The sequence below is a fragment of the Quercus suber genome, unplaced genomic scaffold (assembly GCF_002906115.3).
Source record: "Quercus suber isolate HL8 unplaced genomic scaffold, Cork oak 2.0 scaffold_220, whole genome shotgun sequence".
Taxonomy (NCBI): Eukaryota; Viridiplantae; Streptophyta; class Magnoliopsida; order Fagales; family Fagaceae; genus Quercus; species Quercus suber.
The window spans coordinates 829,926-846,923 of NW_027069678.1; the positions used below are offsets into that span (position 1 = coordinate 829,926).

General features: G+C 34.8%; 2 protein-coding genes across 2 annotated transcripts; both read right to left on the reverse strand.

Annotated features, from left to right (window-relative positions):
* Window positions 1-1,233: 1,233 nt before the first annotated feature.
* On the reverse strand, window positions 1,234-4,099 carry LOC112038159 (receptor-like protein 52). The gene has a single exon (XM_065779935.1). It carries the CDS (start codon window positions 3,903-3,905, stop codon window positions 1,878-1,880), a length of 2,028 nt encoding a protein of 675 aa, XP_065636007.1. The 5' UTR covers window positions 3,906-4,099; the 3' UTR covers window positions 1,234-1,877.
* A 5,992-nt stretch (window positions 4,100-10,091) lies between these two features.
* On the reverse strand, window positions 10,092-11,086 carry LOC112017886 (receptor-like protein 52). The gene has a single exon (XM_024050348.2). It carries the CDS (start codon window positions 11,084-11,086, stop codon window positions 10,166-10,168), a length of 921 nt encoding a protein of 306 aa, XP_023906116.2. The 3' UTR covers window positions 10,092-10,165.
* Between the last annotated feature and the right edge of the window lie 5,912 nt (window positions 11,087-16,998).

Genomic DNA, 16,998 nt, shown 5'->3' on the forward strand with positions numbered 1-16,998 from the left:
AACTAAATCAATTTACTCCTCGGGAACTGAACCTGATCTTGGTGACGAGATGGTTACTAGATGGACGATGACTATTGGTTGCTTTGTACCCGACACCCGACCAGCCCTACAACAGTAGGAACCTAGAGGCAGAGACCCAAATCCCCTTTATCCTCCTCCTTTTAGCCGTTCTTGGAAGAGATAGCACTCAACCAAGTAGACTCATAGAGGTTCAAGCGATGTGCCCACAAGGACTCCCCCTCGGGCATCTGGGGGGATCGTTGTCCATGAACCTACAGCCCAGGTTGAGGTGAATGTGGCGTCCAGCTCTCGATCTGAGGCGAATGTGGCATCAACCTTACAATTTTGAATGTCCATTTGATATTTTGATAATTTTAAGGTTAAATGTAATCATGGTCAATGATTATAGTATAAAAGTATAATTGGCTCGAACAATAAATCCAGGAAACACTATGTTTACAATACTTTCACAAAAATGTCTAAGTAAAATGTTGTTATTGGCTATTACAGGTGTGCAAAAAAATAAATTAATTGTGTATTTAAATTAGAATCAATAACAACTTATCGCTTAAGATTTGATGTGAAAACTATGCAGAGATATTATTTTTCAATTTCATTTAAAAAGAGAGATGAAATAGTATTATTAGGTGGGTATGTATGATTATCAATAGCTAATTGTAAATAGTATAATTAGGTGGGTGTGATTCTCTAGCACCTGAAGAAAATGACGGAAGCATCCAATAATGAAGAAGCACGTAGACAGTTCCCACGTGGAGATTATGTGGTGACACGTGGGCCATATTTAAGATCTCAAGGAAGACTTTGGAACATATTAATTTTTTGTTTCTCATCTTCATCCAAAAATAAAAAAATAAAAAAATTTCGAAGTAACATGATCCATATTTATTTTAATCATTAATTTTTTGATAAGTCTGATCCATTTTCTAGTTGGACCGTAATTGGCATCACATAGTTTGAAGAGTTCATTGGACAAATTAATAAATGTTCACGTAGCCAATGCCAAATGATAACTCCCAGGATATCTCTAATCTATACAAACAAACTTATTATCTAAAAGGATGTTGCTTGGTTTCACATCTGCATGCCTCCATGAATGATTGGAGGTGTAAAATTCTTAGAGAAATCATCTAAATAAAACTCAGAGAATTTCATTGATGAAGAAAAGAGTTTTATAATAAATTGAATTGAAATACATAGCCTAATCCTGCTTATATACAGGTTTGAACCAAGCAAAATAACTAACTTCCTAATCTGGCGCTAAAAATTGCTACTAGAACCATCTAAACTTTACAGGTGGCATCCAGAAATAACAAACTCTCTAACTGCCTAACTTCGTGGAACTAACTCCTCAAAGTTATGGATGAATAGCTCATGATAAGGAAATTCTTCAATTACTTCTAGAAGATCTGTGCTATCCTTGTTGCTTGGCTTGTGCACCTTAGCTCACCAACTCTGCTATGATGCTCAGTACTGCCATCTATAGTTTTAACAGGAGGTGAGCACTGAGACGTTTGATGCTCTACTATTCCTATGCAACCGCCAATCCAGTCTACGGTTTTTGAGTACTCATACACAAGAAGTTTTGAATTATCAAAGGAAATAAAACAGAGTAACTTCACTAGATATGTTGGAATGTTGAATTAAACTCGGTATTTTAACTTATGCAATAAATTATTTTTCAAGCTTCTCATCCAGCTTTTGGTTATTCTAAATCCTCGTCACAGTAACATCATGTGAATGATTAACAACAACACCATGTGCCTTCCCTGATCCACGACTAGCAATTATGTTATTTTCTATCAATCCTAATAAGATGTCTCGTTTTGTGAAATAAAGCCTTGGAATGAGGTAAGCTTCTATGTGGACGTGGAATCTAGTCCATGCTTTCTCTTACGATGAAATCTGACCACGAATAGTGAAGCTAACAAACCCAATAGAGCAGCTGCCACCATACATATTATTAAAACAAGACACTGGGATGGATGTTTGCTCGATTGTTGGGGCTCTACCTCTGAGTCACATTTTCTAACGTTCAGAGTTGGCTTACTCGCACAAAGACCGAAATTGTTGAAGAAGCTGCTAGCATAAGCTTGATTTTCGAATTGTATTGGGATCCTCCCAGTCAAAAGATTGGAAGAGAGATTGAGCAAAGTGAGCCTCAGGTGGCCAAGTTGTGGTGGGATTGGGCCAGAAATTTGGTTTTCCGACAAGTCCAACTCAGTAAGACCGGCCAAATAACCCAATTCCAGAGGAATAAGTCCAGAGATTTTATTTTGGCGAAGGTTTAGAGTATTTAACGTTTTCCATGATATAATATCTGGTGGAAGAGAGCCTGAGAGTCGATTTTGATCAAGAAAAAGAGTTGTTAAATACGGAAGAGATGTTAATTCTTGAGGAATTGTGCCAGTTAAGAGGTTATTACTAGCCTCAAATACCACCAAATTCCTCCAAGAAGACGCTCCAGCTGGAATCGTACCAGAAAAAAAGTTGTTATTTATTTCCAATCTTGAGAGATTCCTTGCCACACTTTGAGGAAGCTCGCCCGTAAACGAATTGTCGCTTAAAATCAAGACGCTCAAATTCAACGATGTCCATAGGCCACTAGGAATATCCCCAGAAAGCCTATTATTGTAAACAGTCACAACTTTCAAACCATTGCAATTGCCAAGCGACTTAGGCAATTCTCCAGTGAGGTTGTTGTTATAAGCTACCACACCCACCAACCTTTCGTTATCACTCAAGTGTTCTGGTAAATTGCCTTCAAGCTTATTGTCTGCAACCTTGAACTCTACAAGCTTAGAATACCGCCCAAAGTCCGGAGGCAGAGTCCCTGATAAATTGTTGCTATACACTTTAAGGTTCACCAGACTTGGAAGACGGCCAAAACTGTCTGGGATTATTCCAGATAACTGATTGAAAAACAAACTCAGACCTGTCATGTTTCTGAGTCTGCCAAAATCATCAGGTATGCTTCCGGTCAATTTATTATCGGAGAGGTCAATAACATCAATGTTTAATGCTTCAACCACCCGAGGAATCTCCCCAGACAATTGGTTTCTGTAAAGAAACACAATACTTAAATTCCTTGGCATAAACAAACTGCTCGGAATTTTCCCAGTCAGATTGTTTATTGACAAATCCAAATGCACCAAAGCCTCCATTTCTCCAATCGTGTCTGGGATTCCCCCATTCAAATTAGACGCAGTAATCCATAAAACCTTAAGCTTCTTCAACTCCGTGAAACTCGAAGGCAACTCTGCTGCTGTCATGTTTACATTATAGTCCAACTGCAGTGTCTCAAGTTTGGACAAGTTGCCGATTTTTGGCGGGAAAGAACCGTTAAACTCACACTGGAAAAGCTGAAGCGTCCTTAGCTCCGTTAACTGTCCAATAGATGCTGGAATGTTACCATAGAAGTTGTTGGCTCCAAGGTTGAGGCGGCGCAGGTGAGACATGCGGTGAATGTCAACGGGGATTGTGCCGTTGAAATAATTCTGCGAGAGGTCGAGCTCTTCAAGCTTGGAACAGTTGTAGAGAGCTTTAGGAAACTCTTGAGAAATGAAGTTGTCTGAAAGGTCAATGACTGTGAGGTTCTTGAGGTCACAGATGAAGGGAGGGACAGTTTGGGTGATGTTCTTGTTTTGAAGTAGTAGTTGGGTGACTGTTCCACTGGTGCAAGTGATCTCTGGCCAGTTACAGTGGTGGGAGGAGTTTACGTGGCTTAGAGATGGTGGATTTTGCCAGTGGCTTAGAGATGGTGGGTTTTGCCAATGTTGCTTTAGTTTCAGGAGGACTGTTTGTTCTTTGTCATTTAGCTGTGACTCAGAGTTCGCAAGTCCGAAAAGGAGGAGAAGGAAGGAGAGGAAGATAGTTGTTATGGTCATTTGGAATTTTGGACGCTTAGTTCGTTGTTTCGGTTTCTCAACACAAAGATGACCAATTGGTGAGCAGTCACTAAGAATTTGCTTAATTTTATAGGGCGTGAACCAGGGAAATTTACGTTGGGGTCCAAGTATGAGAAAACTTTGCAACCATTTTGTAAACTAATCATTCGGGCCAGTTTAAGAATTGGGTCACCGGGTTTCCAACGGGTCAGTCCAGGTTTAATAATTATGATGTTAGCTTTTAATGGGTTTTAAAGCATTCTCTATTTTAGCATTCAATTGATTTTAGAGCACCGACTTTGAGAGCTCTAACCACCATCAGAGTGTATATTTAAGAAAATATTTTAAAACCACACTTTTTAAAAGTACCCATACTTTTTCTTTTAGACAATATTGTAAAGGTCCATTTTCAAAAAGTTGGAAAAACGAAAAAAAAGGTATCAAATCAAAATAAAGCAGTGGGAGAAAACAGTTCAAACTGACATCCAGCTTGCTTGGAAAATATTCCAAAGAGAAATTATGAAGCTTGACTTTGACTTGATTTGCCAGACGGACTATGTTAGATCGGATCTTTTATATGTTTGTTAGTTTTATTCTTGATAACCTGTGTCGCATGTAGAAACTTAAATTATGCTTTCAGGAGTCAAGAGAGATAAGCCAATCGGATGAATAATGCAGGTACTGAGTTCCGAAGTCAAATCGTAGGATAAAGTTGTGGATCATAAGATTTTAATAACCATAGCTAGTATATTATCTGACAGATAGAGAAAGATTAAAATTTTAATGCCAGAAGTCTATGAAATGCTAAGACTGGTTAGTTTTATATTATTTAGTTATGAATTCTGGAAATGCAGCTTAAGTTAGAGTTGTCTAAACTACACTTATGACATGTTTAGATGTTTAAAAAAGGAGAGAGAGTAGAGTAGAGGGAGGGAGAGTAATGTAATTACCTTATTTGGAAGTTTTTTAAAGAATGAGGGGGAGGGGTTTGGAGGAGTTTGGAGGGGTTTGGACTCCCTCTAGCCCCCCAATTTTAATTCTCCCAAATTGGAGAGATTTGGAGGGGGAGTAGAGTACAAACTATTGACCAAGTAAATTACCTAATTTACCCTTATTATATTAACAAAATTACACAAGGGGAAGGGCTAATTACTCCCTTCCCCTTTACTAATTTTAAAAACATCCAAATAAGGTAGAGGTGAATCATTCTCCTCTACTCTCCTTCCTACTACTCCCCTTCCCTCTACTTCCCTCTACTCTCCTCCCTCTCTAAACTTCCAAACAAGCCATTAATTACCACCAATATCAGCGAATATAGCCACTAAGTCTCTTCCCACTAATTTTGGGTGCACATTAAAGTCGAGAACATTTTTTTTTTTTTTTTTAGAAAATTCTAGAACATTTAATTGTCTTTGTAACTTCAAATTCTCTATAAAATAAAATAAAATATTATATTCATATGAAAAACAATTCAAAAATAATAATTTTTGAGAATTGCAAATCCTCTATAAATATAGACTCAAATGAAAAACACTTCAAATCAAAGAATTTTTAGATCAGTAAAATCATAAAAAAAAGAATTTAAGAATCTATTAATTTTACAAATAGAAGTGGGATGTAAATCTATTTGACTAATTGACTTTCAAAATTCGTAAATATATGATTATTATAAGAGACCCAAGTCATGATTATGGTGTGCATATTGAGCGAGGATAGAAAAAAGTGGAGAGCAATAGATAATAGATTGATATTTTCTCTTGTTTTATAGAGTAGAAAAATGGAGACAGATTTTTTTTGTTTTAAATAAATCGATCCCAACCCTCTATTTTTAATCTACATAACATGTGGAACCCATATGTATGGGATGTTGCTCACATGTCATAGCAAGTTCCATAAGACTATCTCATAGGATAAAAATGTAGAAGATTCTAAATTAATTGGCTCACCTTTTGGCATATTGAATTTGGTGGAGTTTTTGCTTGGCTCCCCTCATCTTCTTTTCTTGTTCCTTTTATCCAAAAACATAGGAGTGCATCTATTCCTCCTTTCCCTCCCAAGTCATAACCTCTAAAATAACATAGTTGGATTACAAGTGGAACTAGAATTTTGAGATTGAGGGACAAAAATAGTAGTAAATATAAAAATTGAACCAATTTAGAAGTGTCATTCAAGAAATAAGAAGAGTTGGCGAACTTCATATATTTTTTTGAAAACTTTAAGTAAATTTAAGAGTAAAAATCTAATATTATTAAGAAGTTAGGGGGGCCAGCCATATATTTTTTGAAAATTTTATGTAAATTTGGAGGTAAAAAAAAACTAATATTTGAGAAGCTTATGTGGGCCATACCCCCCACTTCAAGCTTCAATGTGATTCTGCTCCTGAGGACAAAGGTCTCCATTGACAAAAAGAGCCATAAAGGTTTTTTTTTTTTTTTTTTTTTTTTTTAATATAATTTTTTTTAAAGGAATTAACGATAAAATTTGTAGACCTTGCAAGAAAATTTGGCATTTTAATCGGCCAAAGACTACAATAACATGTGTAGACTGTAGAGTCTCCACTTCTGTAACTTCTGTTCTTATGGGTTATGCACTTATACTTCACCGCTGAAAACTCTGGAGAACAGCTTTTTCTTCGTCCACAAGCGCCCAACTTTAGAAGGATTAGTCTCAGACTATCAGCTGAGTTAAGTGCTTGTGTAAAACTTAGTGAATCCTTTTTAAGTATGACCTCTTGCACGCCTAAATTCCCTATGGTATGTAGTGTACGGTTAAACCTCTATTTCTTCTGGCCCTTGCACCAGTTTCATTTTGCAGGCCTGCAAAAGCTCTCGCCTTCTCATCCCTCACAACTACCTCACTATGATTCTTGCCATGTATAGTATAATTGCTTAATTATTGCGCCATCCGTGTTCTTTTTGTACACTCCCTTCAGTGGTGGCTCTCAAATTATTATTATTGTTTTTCCCTTTGCGTTCTTGTAAAATTTTGGTACACGTGTTTGAAAACTTGTGTTCTGTTATTTGATAACATATGTGGAAATACGTGTGAGTGAAAAAGTATGTAGAAATACGTGTAATGTTGTTTAAAAACTGAAAACATATGTTTAAACATATCTATCAAATAGCCCCTAGATTCCGTGAGTCAAATTAATGCCATTTTGAACCTTGTATGACAAGTGTCATTTTTAGGGAATCAAGGGTAGGAAAACTCTGAGGAATGAACATCAAATTGCAAAAACAAAGGAACTTTGAAACATTTTCAAATTGCAACTTTCAAACGTTAGGAACTTGTCTTATATCTTTGGAAAGAAACTAGCTTGAAGAGAAACCTTTTAAATTTGTTTTATATTTTTTATTGAATGTAAATTTTGAAATCTAACCGTTAGATTACATTTTTTTTTTTTTTTTTTATATTCTCAACATGTATCTCAAATTTCGTTCAAATCTAATGTTACTTACTATTTGATCAATAAACTTATTTTTGTGTATAATTTTTTACTACAAAAACTTGAAATTTAAACATGTAATTAATAACATAACTATTAATCTTTGATATTCTTGAAATTTTGTAAGTATGAAAAATATAATAAAAACATGCAATCCAATTACGGATAGATTTTTAAAATTCATATTCAATATATATATATATATATATAAAGTTTAAAAAGTAAAAAAAAAAAATTTAATTGTGTATTTAAATTAGAATCAATAACAACTTATCGCTTAAGATTTGATGTGAAAACTATGTAGAGATATTATTTTTCAATTTCATTTAAAAAGAGAGATGAAATAGTATTATTAGGTGGGTATGTATGATTCTCAATAGCTAATTGTAAATAGTATAATTCGGTGGGTGTGATTCTCTAGCACCCGAAGAAAATGACGGAAGCATCCAATAATGAAGAAGCACGTAGACAGTTCCCACGTGGAGATTCCGTGGTGACATGTGGGCCATATTTAAGATCTCAAGGAAGACTTTGGAATATATTATTTTTTTTTTCTCATCTTCATCCAAAAATAAAAAAATAAAAAAATTTCAAAGTAAAATGATCCATATTTATTTTAATCATTAATTTTCTAGTAAGTCTGATCCATTTTCTAGTTGGACTGTAATTGGCATCACATAGTTTGAAGAGTTCATTGGACAAATTAATAAATGTTCACGTAGCAAATGCCAAATATGCCAAATGATAACTCCCAGGATATCTCTAATCTATACAAACAAACTTATTATCTAAAAGGATGTTGCTTGGTTTCACATCTGCATGCCTCCATGAATGATTGGAGGTGTAAAATTCTTAGAGAAATCATCTTAATAAAACTCAGAGAATTTCATTGATGAAGAAAAGAGTTTTATAATAAATTGAATTGAAATACATAGCCTAATCCTGCTTATATACAGGTTTGAACCAAGCAAAATAACTAACTTCCTAATCTGGCGCTAAAAATTGCTACTAGAACCATCTAAACTTTACAGGTGGCATCCAGAAATAACAAACTCTCTAACTGCCTAACTTCGTGGAACTAACTCCTCAAAGTTATGGATGAATAGCTCATGGTAAGGAACTTCTTCAATTACTTCTAGAAGATCTGTGCTATCCTTGTTGCTTGGCTTGTGCACCTTAGCTCACCAACTCTGCCATGATGCTCAGCACTGCCATCTATAGTTTTAACAGGAGGTGAGCACTGAGACGTTTGATGCTCTACTGTTCCTATGCAACCGCCAATCCAGTCTACGGTTTTTGAGTACTCATACACAAGAAGTTTTGAATTATCAAAGGAAATAAAACAGAGTAACTTCACTAGATATGTTGGAATGTTGAATTAAACTCGGTATTTTAACTTATGCAATAAATTATTTTTCAAGCTTCTCATCCAGCTTTTGGTTATTCTAAATCCTCGTCACAGTAACATCATGTGAATGATTAACAACAACACCATGTGCCTTCCCTGATCCACAACTAGCAATTATGTTATTTTCTATCAATCCTAATAAGATGTCTCGTTTTGTGAAATAAAGCCTTGGAATGAGGTAAGCTTCTATGTGGACGTGGAATCTAATCCATGCTTTCTCTTACGACGAAATCTGACCACGAATAGTGAAGCTAACAAACCCAATAGAGCAGCTGCCACCATGCATATTATTAAAACAAGATACTGGGATGGATGTTTGCTCGATTTTTGGGGCTCTACCTCTGAGTCACATTTTCTAATGTTCAGAGTTGGCTTACTCGCACAAAGAGCGAAATTGTTGAAGAAGCTGCTGGCATAAGCTTGATTTTTGAATTGTATTGGGATCCTCCCAATCAACAGATTGGAAGAGAGATTGAGCAAAGTGAGCCTCAGGAGGCCAAGTTGTGGTGGGATTGGGCCAGAAATTTGGTTTTCCGACAAGTCCAACTCAGTAAGACCGGTCAAATAACCTAATTCCAGAGGAATAAGTCCAGATATTTTATTTTGGAGAAGGTTTAGAGTATTTAACGTTTTCCATGATATAATATCTGGTGGAAGAGAGCCTGAGAGTCGATTTTGATCAAGAAAAAGAGTTGTTAAATACGGAAGAGATGTTAATTCTTGAGGAATTGTGCCAGTTAAGAGGTTATTACTAGCCTCAAATACCACCAAATTCCTCCAGGAAGACACTCCAGCTGGAATCGTACCAGAAAAGTTGTTGTTATTTATTTCCAATCTTGAGAGATTCCTTGCCACACTCTGAGGAAGCTCGCCTGTAAACGAATTGTCACTTAAAATCAAGGTGCTCAAATTCAACGATGTCCATAGTGAAGAAAACTGTGTTGATTTGTAAAACACAAATTTACTGAGATGAACTTTGTTTGGGAAGTAAGAAAGAGAGATAGGAAAATGAGAAGGAAAGAAAGAGTGATAAACAGAGAAGAAGAGGAAGAGAGAGAGAGTTTTAACAAAGAGAAGAATTTCTGAATATTTTTCATAATGATAGAAATGTGGATACAAGAATATATATATTATACTGAAGCTCTCTAACTGCTTGATAACCAACCCAGAATTTCCGGAGCTTGTAACTAACTCTGCACCAGAAATGATAACTAACTTTGGCGCCAGAGCTAACGGCTCCAAGCACAGAGAAGAACGACACCGTTTCCATCCTTCAGAAGCTTTGTATTCTATCTCTTAAAACGGTGCGCTGCACATTAATTAAACGGTGCGTTTATGTTCTTTGACTTCAAGTGAAACTGTGCGTTGCACTGAGCTTTGATACTTCATCTTCAACCTCGCACCAGCTCAACCATTGTCATCCTTGTTTTGATTCTTTGAACTGAAACTCTTATGAATATTAACACATAGGCCACTAGGAATATCCCCAGAAAGCCTATTATTGTAAACAGTCACAACTTTCAAACCATTGCAATTGCCAAGCGACTTAGGCAACTCTCCAGTGAGGTTGTTGTTATAAGCTACCACACCCACCAACCTTTCGTTATCACACAAGTGTTCTGGTAAATTGCCTTCAAGCTTATTGTCTGCAACCTTGAACTCTACAAGCTTAGAATACCGCCCAAAGTCCGGAGGCAGAGTCCCTGATAAATTGTTGCTATACACTTTAAGGTTCACCAGACTTGGAAGACGGCCAAAATTGTCTGGGATTATTCCAGATAACTGATTGAAAAACAAACTCAGATATGTCATGTTTCTGAGTCTGCCAAAATCATCGGGTATGCTTCCGGTCAATTTATTATCGGAGAGGTCAATAACATCAATGTTTAATGCTTCAACCACCCGAGGAATCTCCCCAGACAATTGGTTTCTGTAAAGAAACACAATACTTAAATTCTTTGGCATAAACAAACTGCTTGGAATTTTCCCAGTCAGATTGTTTATTGACAAATCCAAATGCACCAAAGCCTCCATTTCTCCAATCGTGTCTGGGATTCCCCCATTCAAATTAGACGCAGTAATCCATAAAACCTTAAGCTTCTTCAACTCCGTGAAACTCGAAGGCAACTCTGCTGCTGTCATGTTTACATTATAGTCCAACTGCAGTGTCTCAAGTTTGGACAAGTTGCCGATTTTTGGCGGGAAAGAACCGTTAAACTCACACTGGAAAAGCTGAAGCGTCCTTAGCTCCGTTAACTGTCCAATAGATGCTGGAATGTTACCATAGAAGTTGTTGGCTCCAAGGTTGAGGCGGCGCAGGTGAGACATGCGGTGAATAGGTGACTGTTCCACTGGTGCAAGTGATCTCTGGCCAGTTACAGTGGTGGGAGGAGTTTACGTGGCTTAGAGATGGTGGATTTTGCCAGTGGCTTAGAGATGGTGGGTTTTGCCAATGTTGCTTTAGTTTCAGGAGGACTGTTTGTTCTTTGTCATTTAGCTGTGACTCAGAGTTCGCAAGTCCGAAAAGGAGGAGAAGGAAGGAGAGGAAGATAGTTGTTATGGTCATTTGGAATTTTGGACGCTTAGTTCGTTGTTTCGGTTTCTCAACACAAAGATGACCAATTGGTGAGCAGTCACTAAGAATTTGCTTAATTTTATAGGGCGTGAACCAGGGAAATTTACGTTGGGGTCCAAGTATGAGAAAACTTTGCAACCATTTTGTAAACTAATCATTCGGGCCAGTTTAAGAATTGGGTCACCGGGTTTCCAACGGGTCAGTCCAGGTTTAATAATTATGATGTTAGCTTTTAATGGGTTTTAAAGCATTCTCTATTTTAGCATTCAATTGATTTTAGAGCACCGACTTTGAGAGCTCTAACCACCATCAGAGTGTATATTTAAGAAAATATTTTAAAACCACACTTTTTAAAAGTACCCATACTTTTTCTTTTAGACAATATTGTAAAGGTCCATTTTCAAAAAGTTGGAAAAACGAAAAAAAAGGTATCAAATCAAAATAAAGCAGTGGGAGAAAACAGTTCAAACTGACATCCAGCTTGCTTGGAAAATATTCCAAAGAGAAATTATGAAGCTTGACTTTGACTTGATTTGCCAGACGGACTATGTTAGATCGGATCTTTTATATGTTTGTTAGTTTTATTCTTGATAACCTGTGTCGCATGTAGAAACTTAAATTATGCTTTCAGGAGTCAAGAGAGATAAGCCAATCGGATGAATAATGCAGGTACTGAGTTCCGAAGTCAAATCGTAGGATAAAGTTGTGGATCATAAGATTTTAATAACCATAGCTAGTATATTATCTGACAGATAGAGAAAGATTAAAATTTTAATGCCAGAAGTCTATGAAATGCTAAGACTGGTTAGTTTTATATTATTTAGTTATGAATTCTGGAAATGCAGCTTAAGTTAGAGTTGTCTAAACTACACTTATGACATGTTTAGATGTTTAAAAAAGGAGAGAGAGTAGAGTAGAGGGAGGGAGAGTAATGTAATTACCTTATTTGGAAGTTTTTTAAAGAATGAGGGGGAGGGGTTTGGAGGAGTTTGGAGGGGTTTGGACTCCCTCTAGCCCCCCAATTTTAATTCTCCCAAATTGGAGAGATTTGGAGGGGGAGTAGAGTACAAACTATTGACCAAGTAAATTACCTAATTTACCCTTATTATATTAACAAAATTACACAAGGGGAAGGGCTAATTACTCCCTTCCCCTTTACTAATTTTAAAAACATCCAAATAAGGTAGAGGTGAATCATTCTCCTCTACTCTCCTTCCTACTACTCCCCTTCCCTCTACTTCCCTCTACTCTCCTCCCTCTCTAAACTTCCAAACAAGCCATTAATTACCACCAATATCAGCGAATATAGCCACTAAGTCTCTTCCCACTAATTTTGGGTGCACATTAAAGTCGAGAACATTTTTTTTTTTTTTTTGAGAAAATTCTAGAACATTTAATTGTCTTTGTAACTTCAAATTCTCTATAAAATAAAATAAAATATTATATTCATATGAAAAACAATTCAAAAATAATAATTTTTGAGAATTGCAAATCCTCTATAAATATAGACTCAAATGAAAAACACTTCAAATCAAAGAATTTTTAGATCAGTAAAATCATAAAAAAAAGAATTTAAGAATCTATTAATTTTACAAATAGAAGTGGGATGTAAATCTATTTGACTAATTGACTTTCAAAATTCGTAAATATATGATTATTATAAGAGACCCAAGTCATGATTATGGTGTGCATATTGAGCGAGGATAGAAAAAAGTGGAGAGCAATAGATAATAGATTGATATTTTCTCTTGTTTTATAGAGTAGAAAAATGGAGACAGATTTTTATTTTTAAAAATAAATCCCAACCCTCTATTTTTAATCTACATAACATGTGGAACCCATATGTATGCGATGTTGCTCACATGTCATAGCAAGTTCCATAAGACTATCTCATAAGATACAAATGTAGAAGATTCTAAATTAATTGGCTCACCTTTTGGCATATTGAATTTGGTGGAGTTTTTGCTTGGCTCCCCTCATCTTCTTTTCTTGTTCCTCTTATCCAAAAACATAGGAGTGCATCTATTCCTCCTTTCCCTCCCAAGTCCTAACCTCTAAAATAACATAGTGGGATTACAAGTGGAGCTAGAATTTTGAGATTGAGGGACAAAAATAGTAGTAAATATAAAAATTGAACCAATTTAGAAGTGTCATTCAAGAAATAAGAAGAGTTGGCCAAATTCATATATATTTTTGAAAACTTTAAGTAAATTTAAGAGTAAAAATCTAATATTATTAAGAAGTTAGGGGGGCCAGCCATATATTTTTTGAAAATTTTATGTAAATTTGGAGGTAAAAAAAACTAACATTTGAGAAGCTTATGTGGGCCATACCCCCCACTTCAAGCTTCAATGTGATTCTGCTCCCGAGGACAAAGGTCTCCAGTGACAAAAAGAGCCATAAAGGTTTTTTTTTTTTTTTTTTTTTTAATTATTTTTTTAAAAGGAATTAACGATAAAATTTGTAGACCTTGTAAGAAAATTTGGCATTTTAATCGGCCAAAGACTACAATAACATGTGTAGACTGTAGAGTCTCCACTTCTGTAACTTCTGTTCTTATGGGTTATGCACTTATACTTCACCGCTTAAAACTCTGGAGAACAGCTTTTTCTTCGTCCACAAGCGCCCAACTTTAGAAGGATTAGTCTCAGACTCTCAGCTGAGTTGAGTGCTTGTGTAAAACTTAGTGAATCCTTTTTAAGTATGACCTCTTGCACGCCTAAATTCCCTATGGTATGTAGTGTACGGTTAAACCTCTATTTCTTCTGGCCCTTGCACCAGTTTCATTTTGCAGGCCTGCAAAAGCTCTCGCCTTCTCATCCCTCACAACTACCACACTATGATTCTTGCCATGTATAGTATAATTGCTTAATTATTGCGCCATCCGTGTTCTTTTTGTACACTCCCTTCAGTGGTGGCTCTCAAATTATTATTATTATTTTTCCCTTTGCGTTCTTGTAAAATTTTGGTACATGTGTTTGAAAACTTGTGTTCTGTTATTTGATAATATATGTGAAAATACGTGTGAGTGAAAAAGTGTGTAGAAATACGTGTAATGTTGTTTAAAAACTGAAAACATATGTTTAAACATATCTATCAAACAGCCCCTAGATTCCGTGAGTCAAATGCCATTTTGAACCTTGTATGACAAGTGTCATTTTTAGGGAATCAAGGGTAGGAAAACTCTGAGGAATGAACATCAAATTGCAAAAACAAAGTGTTGGAAATAAAAGAGAGATAATACCTGAATTTTCCTTGGAAATTTACACAATTTGATTTTACCAAGAGAGGTGGCAGAGATGAGGCGTGGACCAAGTCACTATCTTGAGACAAATCGTGCCGTCTACGGTATATCCGATGTAGTTAGACAAATAGTTTCTGCACGTTGCCCCCAGGATACAACAACCCAGCCACCTTTTGCTGATTATCCTTGCGAGCCTACACTGCTCGTAGGATATAAGCTCTCTATAGTACTTTCTTTTCCCAGAAAAGTTTGTAAAAGATAGAATATTTTTGTGAATTGAAAAAAGTAATAGATGGTAAGTGTTTAGGACAATAAAAACTATTTTTGAAAAATTTTCAGCTTTGTAATTCAAGAATAACGTGTCTCTTTTACTTTTTTTTTTTCCATATATATATATATATATATAGCCGGACCTTTAACTTCTCTTTAGCCAAAAATATCAAAAAGACTTGATATCAATTAAATGGTCATAAAGATATTGAAATTAATAATATAATCAATGGCTTTCTTAATATAAATATATATATATATATATATATAACCGGTCAACAAAGCTTTTGTAGGTTGAGAACAAAAAAGAAAGAAACATGATCTATGCATTTAATGTCTCATAAAGTGGCTGAAGGCTAAAAGCCAAAACGTGTAATACAATTTCAAATATGTATAAATATTGTCATTTGCTTTTTACTTTCCTTAAACCAAATAGTAAACACTTGTGTATATATGGTAACATAAAATAATTCAGCAATAACTATATATTTAAGTGCTGAAATTCTTCCATATATGAAGTTATTATGTCATATTCAAATAAGATAATAAAACCAAATATACTAGCAATTATGGTATTAATATTATATTAATGTTCATAAAATTTCCTAATTAAAACCATTGACAAAAGCTATTCAAATTTTGAATTAAATTTGAATTTCAAAATTTAGCATTCAACGTATTTGACATTAAGGGATAATTGATACACATAAATGAGTATCAAAATAAATATAATATTTTTTATTAAAATATCCAACACAAAGGAACTTTGAAACATTTTCAAATTGCAACTTTCAAACGTTAGGAACTTGTCTTATATCTTTGGAAAGAAACTAGCTTGAAGAGAAACTTTTTAAATTTGTTTAATATTTTTTATTGAATGTAAATTTTGAAATCTAACCGTTAGATTACATTTTTTTTTTTTTTTATATTCTCAACATGTATCTCAAATTTCGTTCAAATCTAATGTTACTTACTATTTGATCAATAAACTTATTTTTGTGTATAATTTTTTACTACAAAAACTTGAAATTTAAACATGTAATTAATAACATAACTATTAATCTTTGATATTCTTGAAATTTTGTAAGTATGAAAAATATAATAAAAACATGCAATCCAATTACGGATAGATTTTTAAAATTCATATTCAATATATATATATATATATATAAAGTTTAAAAAGTTTATCTCCAAACTAGTTTGGAGATAAACCTTTTCCCTAACAAAAATGAGTGTTGTCGTCTTAGCATCGACAATGACTCTTATTGACTCATGTTAGCGCAAAAATTTAGAAAAAAATGTATGAAAAAAAAAAAAAAATACACACACAAAATTAAACAATACGGATGGTTTTTGACCAAACAAAATTTTCATCATTTATAAAATCTAGCATATAACCCATGCAATGCACGAGATACTTTTATTATTATTCATGCAAAAAAAGGCAAATTGATTAAGAGAAACTACATTTGGGTGAGTCCTTTTTAAATCAAATCATGCACCATACTCAAGGTTATCATTATTATAAGCATTTTTATTTTTATTTTTATTTTTTTATCTTAGCCACATGATGTCAATGAATTACAAATACCTATGGGTGATTGCTTGATGTTCTTTTTCTAAACAATTAAGAAACAATCATTTTCATTACATTCAAGCCAAATTAAAATGTTGATTCAAGATGAAAAGTTTTCTCCCCTATTTTTTAGGAGTTTCTCTCTCTCGTTTTCCACGAGAAGTCTCTCCCTAGGGTTTCCTATAGGGCTTTTTTTTTTTTTCCTCTTGCCGTTGCTTTCTTTTGCCGTGGAGTCCACAAACATGGCAGACGAAGTCTCACAAATCCTAGAGAAGATGAAGTTAACATCGGAAGAAGAAGAGACAATTAACATATCTAATGAAGGTCAGAAAAAGAATTAGAGAGCTATATTTTGAGTCTTATTGGGAAGTTTTTAACTTGCAAACCTTTTAATAAAAGAGTAGCTTTGACGACACTCAAAAAAGCTTGGGGATTAGAGGACGGTGTGCAAGTTGTGGAAGTTGGCTCAAACTTGTTTCAGTTTAAGTTCAAATCTGAATTTGAGTTGAACAGAGTCTATGCTGGAGTTCTATGGAGTTTTGATAATCAAGCACTACTCTTAACGAGATGGAAGT

What these genes read in the sequence shown, in the direction of transcription:
- LOC112038159 (XM_065779935.1), bottom strand. Translation starts at nt 3,905, where the DNA reads ATGACCATAACAACTATCTTCCTCTCCTTCCTTCTCCTCCTTTTCGGA.
- LOC112017886 (XM_024050348.2), bottom strand. Translation starts at nt 11,086, where the DNA reads ATGTCTCACCTGCGCCGCCTCAACCTTGGAGCCAACAACTTCTATGGT.